General features: G+C 41.7%; 1 protein-coding gene across 11 annotated transcripts in view; it reads left to right on the forward strand.

Moving 5' to 3' along the window:
- The first annotated feature begins 4401 nt into the window (after positions 1-4401).
- Positions 4402-20037, forward strand: part of fat1a (FAT atypical cadherin 1a) — a 137159-nt gene continuing 121523 nt past the window's right edge. For all 11 annotated transcript variants that reach the window (XR_009064093.1, XR_009064091.1, XR_009064095.1 and 8 more), the window contains exons 1-2: positions 4402-4549; positions 11817-15081. Coding sequence is in view for 6 of the 11 variants with exons in the window: in XM_057842846.1 (XP_057698829.1) it covers positions 11853-15081 (3229 nt within the window). In the remaining 5 variants the exon portion in view is untranslated. The remainder of the gene's footprint in view (positions 4550-11816; positions 15082-20037) is intronic.

Genomic DNA, 20037 nt, shown 5'->3' on the forward strand with positions numbered 1-20037 from the left:
TAGCATGACAGCTTCATAGTAGCTGACAGTACCTACATTAAAAAAAAAAAACTTATCAAAGCAGTCGTAGTTAGCCTTACCTTGTTCTTCTGTAGCAATACAAAACAAAATTTCTTTAGTCCTTATTATGAGCTAGCAGTGTGCTAGCATATCAGCCTCTTGTCACGATATCAATATCCATCTTTTTAAAATATTTCTCATCACCAATGACTAGCCTTAAATCGCTCTTCTTTTGTGGCTCCAATTGTCTTCTCTTGACAAGAAAGAAAGTAAACAACTCACCTTCTCACAAACGTAGCAGACAAAATGGCGATGTTACCGTAATGCGCTGGCCCGCTAAGCTAAATGACTAAAGGAAACATTTAAGCATGCTCATTCGCCCGTAAAAATCCATAAATTAGTGCCTCCATTATTATTCCGCAGGGTTTAGAGGGAGAGTTAAAACACTAGCGGCATATAGCCTGAAAAATACATTTTTGCGAGCAGTCAAGTTTCCTCAAATGTTTTGTTGTAAAACATTGCCAGAAGGCTCCGTAACAGTGTGACTTCACAGTGTTGACATTTGCAGGTAAAGCTTGGCGTTTTCATGGTCCCCAAAATTGGAGTCGTTTACTTAAAAGTGACATTTTATGGGGAAAAACTACTTTAAAACAGGCTCGCGTTCAAATTGTTGTGTCTCTCGAGAGCTTGCTTGCCATCAAGTGTGAAATTACTTAAGTAAATCTCTCGTGAGCCGCCTAGCTCTTAAAATGTTTGCGTGCGTGCGTGCTCCTTCAAAACAGGTAAAAGGGAAAAAAAAGGGTTTATAATGTTCACTAATTCTTTATCCTTGGGGGATTTTGACGGATGTGTTTTACAAATGTGATGACAATACTGTGACCTGTTTTAAATTGTGAAGAAAACACGTCTCATTTTACATGCACTGTAAAGCAATGCTGTGTGATGTACTTGTAGTGTTTTAGACAGTGTAAATAAAGCTGCTGAGGTGGTATGTACACGAGTACACGTTGAGTTGTGCACTTATGGCAATAAGAGGGAGGAATGTGTGAGGTCAGAGCCATTACTCAGGCAGCAGGTGTGGGCTTTTTAATGTGTTCAAGGGCATCATGATAAATGTCTGCTTTCATGAAATGGCTGCTTTTAACAACCTTACTTATCGGAAACAAATACACATATAATTTAATATTAAAACACATCATTAAAAGCTTAACCAGCAAAGCTGCTGTCTATGTATTGATGTAAAGGTAAGGCCTGTTTGTAACTAATTTTTAAGTTCACTATTTGACTGAACCAAGCAGTAAGAAAATGAAGAATAATAATAAAATGCCCAAAAAAAAAGGCTTACTGGAACAGACTCGGTGCATGGGAACTTCCATTTCATTAGCAGCTTCAGTGATTTCACCACAAGTGTCTATTTATTATGAAATACTTAATTTACAGTCACTTTTGTGCTTACAGTGCTGGCCAAAAGTATTGGCACCCCTGCAATTCTGTCAGATCATGCTCAATTTCTCCCAGAAAATGATTAACAATTAAAAATGCTTTGGTAGTAATTTCTTCATTGATTTTGCTTGCGATGAAAAAACACAAAAGAGAATGGGGGGGGTGGGGGTGGAAATCATGATCATTTTACACTAGTGCTGCAACGATTAATCGATTAACTTGAGTATTCGATTAGGAAAAAATATTCGAATTAAATTTTATTGCTTCGAGTATTCGTTTAATTAAAGTGGCATTGTAATGGTTTGTTTTGAAAGTGTTTGCATTTACCTTTATTGATTAGGGTGGATACACTGCCCTCTGGTCTGCCTCATGTCACATGGCTGAATCCAACTGCTTCCTGTTAAGACCAAGATAACCTAAGTTTTTGTTTGAGCTGTTTTTTTTTAATGCATTTGTAATTTAGTTCATAGGTATATCTAACCTATTTTTGTGGGAATATGTGTCTAAACCATTTGTTAAGAGCATTGTAAAAAAAGAAAAAATGTTAGCATTTTATAGCATTTAAGCTAGCTCACTTTTGTTATATAAGTTAGCCAATTGTTCTTTTGTTGTACATAGAGCCTCATTTTTTTTTTTTTTTTTTAAATACCGTTTGAGGCTCAGCTCAGGTATTTTAATTTTTCATGTTCCTTATCCGATTACTCGATTATTCGAACTAACTAGTTCATCGATTAATCGACTACTAAAATAATCGATAGCTGCAGCCCTATTTTACACAAAACTCCAAAAATGGGCTGGACAAAAGTATTGGCCCCCCCTTGAAAAATCATGTGCTGCTTCTCTAATTTGTGTCATTAACAGCACCTGTTACTCACCTGTAGGACATAACAGGTGGTGGCAATAACTAAATCACACTTGCAGCCAGGTAAAATGTATTAAAGTTTACTCAACCTCTGGCCTATGTCCTTGTATGTACCACATTGAGCATGGAGAAAAGAAAGAAGACCAAAGAACTGTCTGAGGATTTGAGAAGCAAAATTGTGAGGAAGCATGGGCAATCTCAAGGCTACAAGTCCATCTCCAAAGACCTGAATGTTCCTGTGTCTACCGTGCGCAGTGTCATCAATAAGTGTAACTTCGACCCATATCTAAACAAGTTCAAGCTCAAGGGTACAACAGTCTCAACCCGTACTATCCGTCGGCGTCTGAATGAAAAGGGACTCTATGGTAGGATAGGGAAGGCCCCACTTCTGACCCAGAGACAAAAAAACAGGCTGGAGTTTGCCAAAACTTACCTGTGAAAGCCAAAAACATTTTGGAATAATGTTCTCTGGTCAGATGAGACAAAAGTAGAGTTTTTTGGGGGAAAAGGCATCAACATAGAGTTTACGGGGGAAAAAACGAGGACTTCAAAAAAAAGAACACGGTCCCCACAGTTAAACATGGTGGTGGTTCCCTGATGTTTTGGGGTTGCTATGCTACCTCTGGCAATGGACTGCTTCACCGTGTGCATGGCATTACGAAGTCTGAAAACTACCAACAAATTTGGCAGCATAATGTGTGAGAAAGCTGGGTCTCCCTCAGAGGTCATGGGTCTTCCAGCAAGACAATGACCCCAAACACACTTCAAAAAGCACTAGAAAATTGTTTGAGAGAACGCCCTGGAGACTTCTAAAGTGGCCAGAAATGAGTCCAGACCTGAATCCCATAGAACACCTGTGGAGAGATCTGAAAATGGCACCCTCCAAATCTCAGTGACCTGGAGCAGTTGGTCAAACAAGAATGGTCTAAAATTCCAGCAGAGAATTGTAAGAATCTCACTGATGGTTGTTTGCAGTTATTTTGTCTAAAAGTTGTGCAACCAATTATTAGGCTGAGCTGAGGGTGCCAATACTTTTGTCTGGCCCATTTTTGGAGTTTTGTGTAAAATGATAATGATTCTTTTTTTCTTTTTTTTTTCATTCTCGTTTGTGTTTTTTCACTGCAAGCAAAATAAATAAAGATATTACTACCAAAGCATTTGTAATTGCAATCATTTTCTGGGAGAAATTGAGCATTATCTGACAGAATTGCATACTTCTGGCCAGCACTGTACATTTCAAGTCAATTGCCCATTTTAAACAAACACGTTGATGTATATTTCCACGTTAGCTGGGTACAACGTTGACTTTTATAGCCATGTTAAATTCGGTATGCAGCTTAGCTTTCGAAGCTAACCCACATGCCATGTCGGGATGGTCCAATTAAGTTCCTTAGAATATGACTTTGTGATTTAAATGAATTAATTTATTTCCAAATATTTAAAGTTGCGGCCTATGTATTGATGTGAAAACGTTGTAAGTTAAGAGCTGTGTGTAACTAATTTTTAAGTTCGCTTTTTGACTCAACCAACCAGTGAGAAAATGAATAATAATAAAAATGCAAAAAATTTAAACTTACCGGAACAGCCTCGGTGCATGGGAACTTCCATTTCATTAGTAGCTTCAGTGATTTCACCTGTCATGAAATTAAATGTTTTAAGTGTCTATTTGAAATACTTACTTCACAGACAATGTTGTGCTTAGATTTTAAGTCAATTGTCTATATTAAACAAACACGTAGACGTACCGTATATTTCCACGTAAGCTTGGTACAACGTCGCCATGTTAAATTCGGTTTGCAGCTTAGGTTTCGTAGCTAACCTACCTGCCATGTCGGTATGGGAGTCCAGTTGATTTCTTTAGAACATGACTTCGTGATTTCAATGAATTAATTCATTTACAAATATTTTAAGTCGTACAGAAATATAGAAGGGTAAAAATATACATTTATATACGGTTACTACAATCCGTATGGAGGAATTTCTTCACTTGTTGCCGCCACGGAAGTAGTTCCGGGCCCTGCGCAGCGCGGAGTGATATTCCACAGCCTGTGAACGCTTCTAGTCCGCGGCGGAGGCGACGAGCTGGGGAAAGTGGTGAGAGAGAGACTCGGAGTCTCCACCAGATGGAGAATCGGCGAGCCAGTGGAAGCTCAGCGTACCACCATGCCGACATTTGGACTATCTAAAATACCCAGCAAACCTCCCAAGCTTCGGAATTGATCCTCATTTAGAGGAGGAAAATAGGTAAGTGTTGTGTGTAATGTCTTAAACTAGTCCCGTTCCTTGCAATTTTCCCCGAATAAAGTGAGGAAAAAGTTGCGCGTCAGTTCGCCTTTTATGGATTTGCGAACGAAATCACGTCGCTGTTTAGTTAAAGCTTAGTCTCCACTAAAAATCGCTTTATTTGTTTGAGTAACGGCAAGGATTTTCGCCCTCCTTGTTTGAATAAAAGCCCGTTTTTCCATGCGTTTGGAAGGAATTCCTCGCTCGGCTTGTTGCATGAGGTGTTCAGAGTTGGGGGATGGGAATTGGAAATGGGAATACTTTTCTCGAAGCGCTTCACTTTGCTTTTAAACTCAAAAACGTTTAAAAAAGAGAGAAGAAAGTGTTTTCTGGCTGGTATCGGGTCACTACGAGGCTCGGCGTTCTCTTCGTTTCAAGAAAAATTCTTAAAGTTGCTTTTTTTCCCCTATCTCTACCCTCACAATGGTCGCCCACGAGCAGCAGCAGATGGTTCTTTTGTACCTGCAGGCTATGCGGTTTCACATTTAAGGTGAACACTGATTAACAGCAAAATACACTAGTAAATGCTTCCGTCTTTTTTTTTTTTTTTTTTTAAAATCTTAGTGATTTCTTGCCTCATTCACAGCCGTTGACAGCGACTGACTTAAAAAAATGTAAGAAGGATAACCCAAGTAATCATTATTAAATATAGTTGTTAACCCTCAATAGGGCAAGTGACTATGATCATTAAAAAAAACTTTAATGCTATTATTGTAATAACATAATGTAATTGTATTTTGTTTTCGACTGCTGTATTTTTACATGATATCTTATGGAGTATATTTATAAGTTAATAGAAACGAAATTTATTTGAAAATGCGATTTCAGGAGGAAACGCATGGGGATGCTTTGCTCTGCTGGTCGGTAAACTAAAATATTGGGTTGATTCCTGTTGGTTTTGGGGCATATATGTGTCACTTCCCATTAATTTGGGGGCATTCCTGGATCACTTCCTGTAGATTTTGGGTCACTTCCTTTTAATTTAGGTTCAAGTGCAGATCACTTCAGGGTTTCCCCTAGGATTTTTTGAAGCTGTGGTGGTGGGCTGCATTGAAGTCAGGCAGCATCACCATGTCGTGCCACAGCGAAATCGCTTCATATCATGACTAGGGCTGTCAAAGTTATCACGTTAACGGGCGTTAATTAATTTTGTAAAATAATCACGTTAAAATATTTGACGCAATTAACGCACATGCCCCGCTCAAACAGATTACAATGACAGAACAGTGTAATGTGCACTTGTTACTTGTGTTTTTGGGCGTTTTGTCGCCCTCGGCTGGCGCTTGGGTGCGACTGTGGGTTTCAGCACTATGAATGAGCATTGCGTAATTATTGACATCAACAATGGCGAGCTACTAGTTTATTTTTGATTGAAAATTTTACAAATTTTATTAAAACGAAAACATTAAGAGGGATTTTAATATAACATTTCTATAACTTGTGTTAACATTTAACTTTTAGGAACTACAAGTCTTTCTATCCATGGATCGCTTTAACTGAATGTTAATAATGTTAATGCTATCTTGTTGGTTTATTGTTATAATAAACAAATACAGTACTTATGTACCGTATGTTGAATGTATATATCCGTCTTGCGTCTTATCTTTCCGTTCCAACAATAATTTACAGAAAAATATGGCATATTTTATAGATGGTTTGACTTGCGATTAATTAATTTTTAAGCTGTAATTAACTCGATTAAAATTTTTAATCGTTTGACAGCCCTAATCATGACAAATGACAATTTTTTTTTTCCCGAAGAAAAAACATAACAATGATCTATTTGAAATATTTAATTGGCCAGGCTAATGTCGTAGCTCCCAGCTACGGTACATGTACGTAAAATGCGTTGCTGATTACAGCTACATTACCCGACGTAATAATACTTTTTTTCCCCCAGAGCAATAGTACAACTTACATGTCGTAGTCCTTCTTTTTCCTTTTATTTGGCCCTAATTTGGAATGAGTTCGACGACAAACTAAAAGTGTTGAAATCCATCTCAACCTTTAAAGTGTGTATGGCACCAAAAAGCATGTTTATTTCATATTTCACGGGGTTCTTGAATGAAATGGACCGCTTGGATGTGTGTGGAAACGATCATTTTATACATTTAATTTTTGAATCCCGCGCCATGAAAATGAGCGACTTCCGGCTTCAGTCTTGGGTTTAGGACGAGTGCGAAGGTGACGTCACCCGTGTCAGCGTCTCCCAATACAGCATTGCTTTATAGCGTGCAGATGGACTGCGGATTCAGATGATTTTGCGGATTAATTAGTTTATTTTTCGCATTACGCCAGCCAAACGGCTGCAGAAAATTGTTGCTGCTGGGTTTCAAAAGCGGGTATTGGTCAAAACAAGCCCTACTTCTGTGGGACCACTGGACTTACAAGGAAGTGGGTAAACATCGTATTTTGTATGATGTCAAATACTGGGATCATGGCACACGTTTTAATATGCAGGTGGCCTGCATTTTGTGCCTGATTGTCCACCATGAATGCCACTCGGCCGACAACTTGTTTGCACACCCCCCTTTATACTCGGCTTATTGCCCTCTTCGTGTGCCCGGTGTTCTGTCAAATTTTCAACCCCATCAGAAATTGCAACTATGTGTTAAAAATGGCCACGAATACAGCGATTACAAAGTAAACACTACAAACTTTCTTTAAATAAAGGACTATTTACTTAGATTTGATCATGGACGAACATGTAGAGAAGTTCTCCTCAGACATATCCTGCCATGTTAGCTGCACAACAACCACAGCCGCTCTTGTGCGACTCTCTCACTGTTTACGTCTTCGCCGTGTAGTAAAGCATTATTTAACGCCATATTCGTGTTGACCATGTGGCAGCTACGCGCTCCTCCGACGTCGGCCGGTTTGTCCGGCGGTCATTGTCCAGCTGCTTCTCCGCAAACCAGCCCTCTGCCCGCAGCAGGGGGACGACGAGCTCTAACTTGCCCGCTGCCAGGCGGGTAGCCGATCGGCGAAGACAATCGACAAGCCCGCCGCCATGTGAAATGAGCCGGGCTAGTTTTGTGTGATTTTTCGCTTCGAAGACTTTGAAACATCACTCGGTTTGGGTTAGCATGTCGGCTAGCTGTCACACCTTTTGGTTTGTTTACTTTCTCCGAAGCCGGGGCAGGGAAATGACAAAAGCCTAACTACGGTGGCATAAAATATCGTTTGGGAGGTGCGACAGTAAAGGTGAAGTCGACAGTTTTGATCATTATGGGGTAATTTTGCCATTTTGTATAAAATGCATTTTTATTATTTTATATTCCATTTAGCACAGGACTGTTATTTGTCATGACCATATCATTTATTTAGCAATTGGGGAAAAATACATGAATAAAAAGAATATCCTTTAAAAATATTGGAGTTGAGAGACTGAAACGATGACATTTTGTGGCTCTCTTCGTCACATTTTCCTCGTTCTGAATAATTCCCCCTTAACGCTATCTCGCCCGTTCTCCTTCTCGCTTCCCACTACGTCACAGCTCTCCAGTCCGATCGTCTCTTAAGAAGGCCGCCCATAGTTACGGACATTACAATACACAATGAATAGGTTGCCGATAAATCCTTCACACTAGGCTGCCGCTAGTTTGATACAGCCTTTAAAAAAATCTCATTTGCAAGGTGTGGCGCCACAATCTGTTATATGTAGGGGAAACCCAGCACTTCCTATTGATTTTGAGGCATTTCCAGGTCACTTTCTAATTTTGGGTCATGATTGGGTAAATTATTGTGCATTTTAGTCTCTATTTTTTTTTTAATGTTTTTTTTTTTTTAATTTCTCAATTGATTTCCGGGTCCGTTCCTGATTATTTTGGGGGCATTTTTGGGTCGTTTCCTGTTGATTTGGGTGTCACGTTTGGGTAACTTTCTGTGTGTTTTAGTCACTTCTTGTTGATTTTGCGGCATTTCCGGGTCACTTCCTGTGTTTATCTTTTTTTTTTTTTTTTTTTTTTTAATTCTTCACATTTCTAACTTCCTTTTGATTTTAGGTCACTTCACTTCCTGTTGATTTTGGGGCATTTTCAGTTCCGATAGTTAATGATTTTTGGACCTTTCTGCGTCATTTCTGTTGACTTTTGGATACGTTTTTTAATTATTTTTTTTTTTAAGTGATGCAATTTGGAAAAAAAAAAGTATTTTTGAGGTCACTCTCCATTGATTTTGTGGCATTTGCATGAGAACTAAACTTTTGGCATAGCGGACAATAACACAATAAGTTATTTTGGGGGGAAATTCACATTATATCCAATAAAGGGTTAAACAGGAATTGAACTAAATGTGGATAAAGTGGACTTTTTTTTTTTTTTTTTTTTTTATGTTTAGACTTTTTGTTGACACAACAAATTCATTTGTGCGTAGCTATTTGGCTAAAAATGCGCAAATTTCCCAGCTTCTACTCCTCAACGCTGTGTGAAATTCCAGTTTCCTCGGCAAGGTACGCTTTTTCTAAAAGGCGATGACGTGTGCTGTGATAAGCTATCACATCACATCGCATACGTTCCGTGTGTGTGGGAACAGTCATTTTTGCAGACAGCGACTTGATGAGCGCAGAGCGCAAATTGCTCATAAAGCAGTGTTGCGTACACATGCCATTATGCAAATGTATTCCATTTCCTATGCATCAATTATGCCACGATGATAGCGGCATTTGTTTATCTCCCTGCGCAGTCGTAAAAGTAGTACGCCAGCCTGTTTAAAAAAAAAAACAAGCGGTTTACGTTATAACAGGATGAACTGGTTGGCTGCCATTGACGGCGATAGACGTCCAATCGATTTTGACTGGGTTGGGCCAAAGAAAGTTTGCAGCTAAAATGGATTGGATGTATAGTGCCCTCTATGGTAGTTAAGGAGATTAAACAAAAAAAAGGAGAAAATATTTACAGTTTTTCTATTTTAAAAAAAAATATATAAATTTTTCTTTTTTGTTTTGATTAAAAATGATAATCTTAGTTTTTTGTTGTTGTTTTTTAAATAGAATGTACGAACACATAAAAAAAAAAAAAAAACTGTTTTTTAAAAATAAAAGCGGAAGATAATGGATGGATGGATGAATATATATTTTTTTAATTTTTAAAAATATCAAGAGAAAACTATATACTAGTACTTTTTCCTTTTTTGTTTTATATTTCAAAATAAACATTTGTACTTTTTTCAACACAAACACAAAAAGATTATTGTTATTAATAATTATTTATTAATTAAAATAATTTTTCAATTTTTTAAAAAACATTTTTAAATGTTAAAATGAAGGGAATATTCTTATATCTTAATCTTTTCCTTTTTTGTTTGATTTGATAAAGATTTGCCATTAAAAAAACATACAAACACTAAATAGTTAAATGATTTGTTTTTAATTCTTGAAATAAAGCATTTATTTTTTGTTTGTTTTTTAAAAAAGGGTTAATTTTTTTCACTAATTGTTTTAATTAAAAAAATGTAAGAAAAATATACAAAGAGGCAAAACATACTGTTTAAAAAAAAAAAAATTTAATTAAAAAAAAGAAATATAAAGAGAATACTGAATATACGTTTTACTTTTTTGTTTTATATTTCAAAAATAAAGATTTGTACTTTTAAAAAAACAAACACTAAAGATTTTTTACATTTTTAAAAAAAAAAAAACATTTTTAATTGTTAAAATAAAGAGAATATTCATCTTTTCCTTTTTTGTTTGATAAAGATTTGTAATTTTGAAAAAAACATACAAACACTAGAAATTTAAATAAATTATTTTATTTGTTTTTAATTCTTAAAATAAAGCGCATTTATTTATTTATATGAAAAAAAATAGATTAATATATTTTTTTAAATTAAAGAATTATGAAAAATGCCAACCCAAAATGTAAATGTTTGCACTGTTGGTCATGTTTTTTTGTTTTTGTTTTAAATGAATAGATGAAATAAATACAATTTACTGTTTTTATACATTTTTATTTTCTAGTCTTTGAACACATTTTTAAAAAATTAATATGGAAAAAAACTGTATATTTAGAGTATTTTCTATTTGTTTGATATATATATATATATATATATATATATATTAAATGGCGTTTTTCCTCCTATTATGTATAAAAATAGAGAGCTGCTACTTTTTTCTTACATTTTGAATCATGCGGCTTATAGTCCAGTGTAGCTTGTTTTTTGTTTTATTTGGCTATATTTATTATAGGTAACACATGCCTCCTAGCATGCATCGTGGCGCTAAAGATGAAAATCAAAATTGATGTTCTGTGCTAATTATTTCTTCAGTTACTGTTCCAGTTGTTTCATTAATTGCTATTCATGGTATTTGGTAACACTTTATTTGACAGTGGCGTCATAAGACCGTCGTACTTATGACATGACACTATCATATGCATTAGTGAATGCTTATGACAGATGTAATAAAGTGTCATCTGGCAAATAATGTTACTAACTCCATTTATGTCCAGCTTGGATTGTTTACATCCATCCGAAAGTGAGATAAATTGCCGGATCACACTGAATGACATCTGTTACAAGCATATATTAATGCTCGTGACGGTGTCATGTCATAATTCATGTATGATTGTCTAATGACAGTCATATAGCACCACTGTCAGTCTTACCAAATACCATAACTAGCAATTAATTAAACAACTGGAACAGTAACTGAAGAAACAATTAGCGCAGAACAATGAATTTTGATTGTTATTAACATCTGTAACGCTGCAATACATGCTAGGAGGCATGTTGGACAACAACAACAGTACAACAGTGTTGACAGCAGGTGGCAGCAGAGGTTGACTGTCTCCCCCAAGGGAGCAGTGATGGCCAAATGAAGCGTCTTGATGCATCGCAGCTGATTGGTTCAAAGCTTCATTTGGACTTCTGACAGTCGTATGATGCCGCTGTCAAATAAAGTGTTACCGGTTAATATCTTTTGGTGTAAATATCCCATAATACAGCTGCGGCTTATAGTCCGGTGTGGTTTATCTATGAACAAATGTCATTTTTGTGTCACGTTTGGTGGGTGGTGGCTTATAGTGTGAAAATTACAGTATTTGCTGTTCTTCCCTTGTTGAAATTACGAAAACATAATATACAGATACGAAAATAAAAAATACATCAATTTTGAACAATGAGGTCAATGACAATTTATCAACCATTTCGATTAGCCGTCACGGCAGCTTCATACGCAAGCGTTTCGGACCTTTACCAGATAATAATGACGCGTTGTTCCTTCTTTCCACAGGCGGTACTGCGGCGGCGAGGGGCGAAAAAAGGTACGATGACGAGGCCACGGGCGCTTTCGCTGGCCTCGCTGCTCCTGCAGCTGCTCTGGACGTCGGGGGCCGCCTCCCTGCGCTTCACGCATCCCGTTTACAACGCCACCATCTACGAGAACTCTGCCGCCAAGACCTACCTGGAGAGCCACGTCAAGATGGGCATCTACGTGAGCGACCCCTCCTGGGAGATCCGCTACAAAATCATCTCCGGGGACAACGACAACCTGTTCAAAGCCGAGGACTACCTCTTGGGAGATTTTAGCTTTTTGCGCATCCGCACCAAAGGGGGCAGCACGGCCATCCTCAACCGGGAGGTCCGAGACCACTACGCGCTGACGGTCAAGGCGACGGAGCGGGGCGGCGACGTCGAATGTCGCGCCCGGGTCGACGTCCGGGTGCTGGACACCAACGATTTGAGGCCCCTCTTCTCGCCCACGTCGTACAGCGTCTCGCTGGCCGAAAACACGCCCGTCCGCAGCAGCGTGGCCAAGGTGACGGCCACGGACGCCGACATCGGCACCAACGGGGAGTACTACTACAGTTTCCGAGAACGGACCGACACGTTCGCCGTGCACCCCACCAGCGGCGTGGTGACGCTCACCGGCCGGCTGGACTATTCCGAGACGCCGCTTTACGAGCTGGAAATACTGGCGGAGGACCGCGGCATGAAGCTGTACGGGAGCAGCGGCTTCAGTAGCACCGCTAAGCTAACGGTGTGGGTGGAGCGGGCGAACGAAAACGCGCCGACCATCGCCGCCGTCGCTCTCGCGCCCTCCGACGCCGACCCCGACCCCACTTACGCCTTAGTGACGGTGGAAGACGCCGACCCGGGAGCTAACGGGGAAGTGGCATCTCTCGCCATCGTCGCCGGCGACCCGCTTCGGCAGTTTAAAGCCGTGAGGACCAACCCCAGAGGCAAGGAGTTTAAAATCAAAGCGGTGAAGGACGTGGACTGGCAAAGCCAACCTTTCGGATATAATCTGACTCTCCAGGCTAAAGACAACGGCGACCCGGCTCAGTTTTCCTCGGCTAAATTAGTACACGTCACGTCGCCTCAGTTTAAAACGGCGCCGCCCGTGTTCGAAAACGCCGTCTACAGAGTCAACCTCAGCGAATTCGCGCCTCTTCACACGCCCGTCGCAAAAGTCCGCGCTCTGCCCGAGCGCCCCCGCCTCGGATACGCCCTCAACCGCAAATCGGATCCGTTCGCCATCGACCCAGACACCGGTTTGATCCGCACGACGGCGCCGATCCGCGCCGGCCGCTACGAGCTGGACGTGACGGCCGACGGCGGGAAAGCCTCGACCAGAGTCGAGGTGGAGGTGGCGGACGTCAACGACAACGCTCCCGAGTTCCAGCAGACATCGTACCGGGCCGGCGTGGACGAGAACGCGGCCGTCGGGACCGCCGTGTTGACAATCAGGGCGACGGACGCGGACCGGGGCGAGAACGGCTACGTGACGTACGGCCTCGCCAATCTCAGCCCGCAGCCGTTCGTCATCGACTATTTCACGGGCGTCGTCAGCACTTCGGAGCCGCTGGATTACGAGCTCATGCCTCGGATTTACACTCTCAAAATCCGGGCCTCGGATTGGGGCTCCCCCTTCAGGAGAGAGTCGGAAACGCTCGTCACGGTGACTTTAAACAACCTCAACGACAACGACCCGTTGTTTGAAAACGTGGACTGCGACGTCACCGTGCCCAGAGACCACGGCGCGGGCGAGCAGATCACCACCGTGTCGGCCATCGACGCCGACGAGCTCCAGCTGGTGCGCTACTACATCAAATCCGGGGACGAGCTGGATCTGTTCGAGCTGAACGCCAACTCGGGCGTGCTTTCTCTCAAGCGTACGCTGAGCGAAGGCGAAGCGGCCAAAACCTCCTTCCACGGCTTGCGCATCGTGGCGAGCGACGGCGAACGCGAGACCCCGCCCATGTACATGAACATCACGGTCATCACCGCCCGGACGCCCGTGCAGGTGAAGTGCGCGGAAACGGGCGTGGCCACCATGCTGGCCGAAAAACTGCTCCAGGGTAGTAAAATCCACACGCAAACCGAGCAGGACGACCACTTCGCCGACATCCACTCCGTCAACCGCCACGCGCCGCGCTTCTCCGAGTCCTTCCCGACCGCCGTGGAAGTCCGCGAGGACGTCCCCGTCGGCGGTCGCGTGGCTCATTTAGCCGCCGAGGACGCCGACGGCGGCTTCAACGGGAAGCTCGCGTACGTCGTCTCGGGCGGAGACGCGGAAGGTCGCTTCGTCGCCGAGATGGAAACGGGGTGGCTTTTGGTTTACTCGCCTCTGGACAGGGAATCAAAAGACCGCTACACGCTCAACGTCACTGTGTACGACCTGGGGATTCCGCAAAAGTCCGCCTCGCGCCTGCTGGACGTGAAGATTTTGGACGCTAACGACAACAGCCCGCAGTTTTTGCAGGATTCCTACTCGGTGGAAATCAGCGAGAGCACGCCGGCGGGGACGGAGATCATCCAGGTGGACGCCACGGATAAAGATCAGGACGAGAACGGCGTGGTGAGGTACTCCATTCTGGGCGGGACCGATCATTTCGCCATCCATCCCGAGACGGGGGTGGTGACGGTCACCGAGCCGCTGGATCGCGAGCGGCATCCGGTCTACGACTTAAAGATCGCGGCTCGAGACCGGGCGGAGAACGAGCCTCAACTGGTGTCGGTCGCGCCGCTCCGGATCACCCTGGAGGACGTGAACGACAACCCTCCCAAATTCGTCCCCCCGAATTACCGCGTCAAGGTGAGGGAGGACCTCCCCGTCGGCACGGTGGTCATGTGGCTGGAGGCCCACGACCCCGACGTGGGCTCCTCCGGTCAGATCCGCTACAGCCTGACGGACAGCGGGGACGGAACCTTCGAGGTGGACAAGCCGAGCGGCGCCGTGCGGATCGTGCGGAGCCTGGACTACGAGACCAGGCAGGTGTACAACCTGACGGCCAAAGCCAAGGACAAAGGCAAGCCCATGTCCTTGTCGTCCACTTGCTTCGTGGAAGTGGACGTCGTGGACGTCAACGAGAACCTCCACCGGCCTATGTTCCGCTCCTTTGTGGAGAAGGGATTTATCGAGGAGGACGCCGCCGCGGGCACTTCCGTGATGACGGTCACGGCGGAGGACGAGGACAAAGGCAGAGACGGAGAGATCCGATACTCCGTCCGGGACGGTTCCGGCCTGGGGGTCTTCAGCATCGAGGAGGAAACCGGTAAGTCCCTTTGCGAGAGAGTGAGTGTTTGCCGTCCGCTCCAAATGATTGGTGTGGAATAATGAGTTGAAGCGAGGATTCCTGCACTTTCTTCAAGTAGTGGGGGTTGGGCAGCAGCTGCTTCCCAGACCTCGGCGCACATTCTTAACTCAGATCTGCTCAAAAAATCTACTGTGTCACGTTGGCATGTTAAAACACTCAAACCAAGGAATCAAATTAACCCTATATTGCCACATTTGGTACACCTAAAATTTCATGATTTTGAGACTAATTCAGAATTTTGACATTTCTTTTTGAAAAAAAAAAAAAAATGATGGATGCAAGTCAACACATGCATCTGCAGGTTCCATGAAAAAAACAAACAGGATTTAGCTAGGGTTATATATATATAGCTGAGCACTTATTACACATATTCATTTTGATTTTTCTTTTTACAAATTTGAAAAAAAGGTTTCATTACGACCTTATTTTTCAAAGTTGGGGATTCTCTGATGATTGCTTCATATTGCTGGCATTAAAGGGTTAAGAACCTTCTCCCATCAGTTGAGCTTTAAAGGGTACCACGGATAGAAAAACATGTAGTTCTTAAAAGATAAATGTTAGTACGAGTTATAATAATTGGATATTAAAAACCCCTCTCAATGGTTTTTAACAAGTAGGTCGCCATTTTTGTTGACGTCGCCACTAGAGCTGGGAATCTTTGGACACCTAACGATTCGATTACGATTCAGAGGCTCCGATTCGATTATAAAACGATTATTGATGTACCCCCCTCCTTTTTTTTTTTTTTTTTTTTTTAAATGTTTTGTACATTAGTTCCCAAATTGTTCAAAAATCCTCTCAGGCTAAACCAACTACTATTTCAGTATCAAGTTGACATATAACAGTAAACAAATATACAAAAATAACAGTAAATAAAAAAACTCCAGTCCCCATTCTGTATCAGCAGCTTTAAACTACATTCAATTAATTTAATGTTGTGAATCAACTGTTAATGTTGTTAAAATTGCTCCCGTTATTCCATAATTTCCCTTCTGTCTACTTTTGTCAAAGTTTTAAAACTATTTCATCATTTAAAGATAGATTAGAGACAAGATTCTGCCGATTTAGGCGTATTTGAGATAAAAAGTTAATTAGGTTCGCTACAACAGAGCCTTCTAGAGAGGTCTACTGCTTTAAGATGGCGGCTGTTTACTTACGCCGGAAAGTCTGTCATTTCGCATCTCTCTTCACTCATACAAGTTCTAACACCGACGTCATCTGTCATTTTGCATCTAGTTCTACATATATGATATCGACTGTAGCCGTATGTTTCTAGCAACTAGGCGTTGTTTGTAGCGACTGTCAGCCGCAGTCAGGTGTGATTATTTTTTTTATCTAGCAGCATGAGTTGAACATTATATTTATTCTCGGTCTGTTCCTCATTGCGTCCCAAAGACCGCGCTGACTGTGTTTTACTTCCGCTTTACCTGGTATAATTCAATAATCGCAATTTGGATATTTGTGAATCGTTCTCGAATCTTCCACGGCCGAATCGCAAATAATCTAAGAATCGGTAATTTCGCACGCCTCTAATAGCCACGCTGCCAGACTTCCACCGTTTCACTCTTTAACTACATTAACATGTCAACGGTTCTGCCCTTCCAATTTGAACCCGAGTGGAACATTAATGTAAAGGACAGCAAAAGCAAAATGACCAGAAAAGACAGGATGAGTCGAGTAGCATTCATGTGTCAAGTTTGCTAGTGACAGCACTCCCCTGCTCTAGTGATGAGAGCACGAGAGTGTTTGATGTCACGGTAAACCAGAGGTCCCCATCTGCCGGGCCGCGGACCGGTACCGGCGCATTTGCTACCGGGCCGCACAGAAATAATAATTTAATAACGACCGCATTCTGGTCGAATTAATAAACAAATTGATAAATTTGTCTAAAAATAAAATACCCAGTCCTAGCCGCAAACGGTAAAAAACAAAACAAAAATGAAGTACAACAAAAGGACAATTGGCTAATTTGCGTAGCAAAAGTCCACCGTCTTAAATGCTATAAGACAGGGGTCCCCATCTGCCGGCCCGCGGACCGGTATCGGTCCGTGGCGCATTTGCTACCAGGCCGCACAGAAATAATAATTTAATGACGACCGCGTTCTGGTAGAATGAACCCTGTGCCCCTGCTTAACACACCAATATCCCTGTCTACTCTAGATATAATGCTACGGGATAGATTAGAATGTAGTCATAGAAATCCATTGATTGGACTGCTGGCAGTACATCTTGTTTGTGTATATAATATATCTATGTGCGCTTGCCCTCGATAATACCGTATTACTAGGCCGCGGGCGCAGCACATTTGTTCCCGGAAATAATTAGCCCCCACACGAGCGAAGATTACTGGAAAACAGACATCTTTGGAGATATTTTTACGGCGAAAAGGGCACCTGACGAGCCTACAACTTCGAAGACCCACGAACTGCGAAGGAGTGGATTCGTGACCCGTTTGTGAATCAACCAAGTTATTCGAGCATGTCTGTGCAACAGGAAGATCAACTTGTAGAGATCGCAAACGACGGCGACCTTATTAAACGTAGATTTGAGACAACAGCCCTATCGAGGTTCTGGATTAAAGTCATTCCGGAATATCCTGACATCGCTACGAGAGCATTGAAAACATTGCTACAATTTCTAACATCGTATCTTTGTGAAGCGGGCTTCTTAATTAATGCTCAACGACAAGGCGAAGTCGAGTGAGTAAATCGTAACCCAGGGACTAGCTGTAACAAGTCTAAATGGAGAGGACGTCTATCAATGGCCCGTTAGTGGTCCAAGACTACAGGAAAACAAAGGAATTTTCCACCACTGCACAATCACTTTTCTCCATTTTATGTGATTCTACAAGCTACATCTCCCTTAAAAGAGCACAATAACAAAGTAGTGCGCTGGAGTATCTTTAAACAGACCCTCGCCCAGACAATGAGACCCCAGGGGTATGTTTCTTGGCCCACCACCAATGAACACATGACATCATCTCGCTGTCTGTATCAGATCATAAAACGCTGGTGGTGGTCTAAGACACTATTTACATGATACTGTACTCGTGTATCTCAATATGAGGAATTTCCCTTGGCTAATGTACCACACCTTAGTTTTATCACACTTGTATAGGTCTTATCGGACACAATATTTACTCTTTACTAACTGTCATAAAAACTTAGTCAGTGCTGAAAAACTCCTACTCATGTACAAAGTACAGTTGGACCTCTACTTACGAACGTCTCTACAATCGATATATTCAGGTTACGACATGCCTAAACGTCTTGTTACGAAAAAAAACTTTTCCATTGAGCAGAATTTTTATTTTTCAAAACGTATTAGCAAATTGGAACATGAGTGTAATGTTAAGTTCAATTTTCAAAAAGTAACAAATATTCTAAACAAAAATAAAATAAATGCAGTCCTTTAGGTGAGCCTAAACCCACAACCACAGCTCAACAATATTAGCATCAGAACCAAAATAATTGAGTTATTTTCCGTAAAAAGCACATGTGTATGACTCGTATCACGTTTACATTATACACACACTCTCTTTCTCAATACAGACAGGTGCCAGAGAGAAAAAAACACATGTTTTTACCACCTCTCGACACACTAAACATGCCGGAGATAACTCTTGTAGCTGGTGGGAAACTTTAATCACAGTGTTTACTAATCTTTAATTTTGTATAAATGCAAAATCATATTGGAGGTATTTGCTCCTCAGCAGCCACGCTCCACAAACATGTTTTACATGTCGGTTGGCCCCTGTTTTCTTCGATGGGGGGGAAAAGTTCATGACGTTCACCTCCTCTGGCCATCGTGTAGCAGAGATGACTCACTGACACTAAGCAACAACCGGTGGGATTTGTCCCTGCATTTTTGGGACATGAATAATTGAGGTGTGTGAAATTTCCGATTCTTAGATTATTCACGATTCGGCCGTGGAAGATTTGAGAACGATTCACAAACACCCAAATTCCGATTATTGAAATATGTCAAGTAAAGCGGAAGTAAAATTCTCAGCGCACCGCGTGGTCTTCGGGACGCAATGAGGAACGGAGCGGGAGTAGCTAAACATCGTGCTTGTCATTACACGGCCCCTCGGGTAATGCCAATGCTCAACTCACGGCTCTAGCTCAACTCATGCCGTGAGATAAAAAAACAACAACATACCTGACTGCTGCCGACAACTGCTACAAAGTACGTCCACATACTGGCACGGTAGATATCATATTTATATAGGACTAGATGCAATGTACAGAAAACTAGATGCGGCCGTTAGTAAAAAGCCGCCATCTTAAAGCAGTAGACTTCCCTTCAAGGCTGTTGTAGCGAACCTTCCAAGCGAACCTAATTAACTTTTTATCTAAAATACTCCTAAATCGGTAAAATATTGACTTGAATCTATCTTTAAAATAGTTTTAAAACTTTCACATGTCGAAAATAGACAAAAGGGAAATTATAGAATAACGGGAGGAATTTTAACAACTTTAACGGTTGATTCACAACATTAAATTAACTGAATGTAGTTTAAAGCTGCTGATACAGAATGGGGATTTGAGTATATTTTGTTTTTAACTGTTAACTTGATACTGAAATAGTCGTTTATTTAAGCCTGCGAGGCGCTTTTTTTTCTTTTTTTTTCTTGTAACTAATATACAAAACATTAAAAGCAGCTAATAGGGTGGGGGGGTGTCATCAATAATCGATTTATAATCGAATAGTAGCCTCTGAATCGTAATCGAATCGTTAGGTGCCCAAAGATTCCCACCTCTAATGAATAATATCTAATACCGTAGCAACGGTATGACCGAAAATTTTTGCGGTTTTGAAACCGTGATGTTTTCATACCATGGTATTCAGGGTTTCCCCTAGGATTTTTTTGAAGCTGTGGTGGTGGGCTGCATCGTTGTGCCACGGCGAATT

This window comes from Corythoichthys intestinalis, chromosome 8 (genome assembly GCF_030265065.1).
Source record: "Corythoichthys intestinalis isolate RoL2023-P3 chromosome 8, ASM3026506v1, whole genome shotgun sequence".
NCBI classification, from domain to species: Eukaryota; Metazoa; Chordata; class Actinopteri; order Syngnathiformes; family Syngnathidae; genus Corythoichthys; species Corythoichthys intestinalis.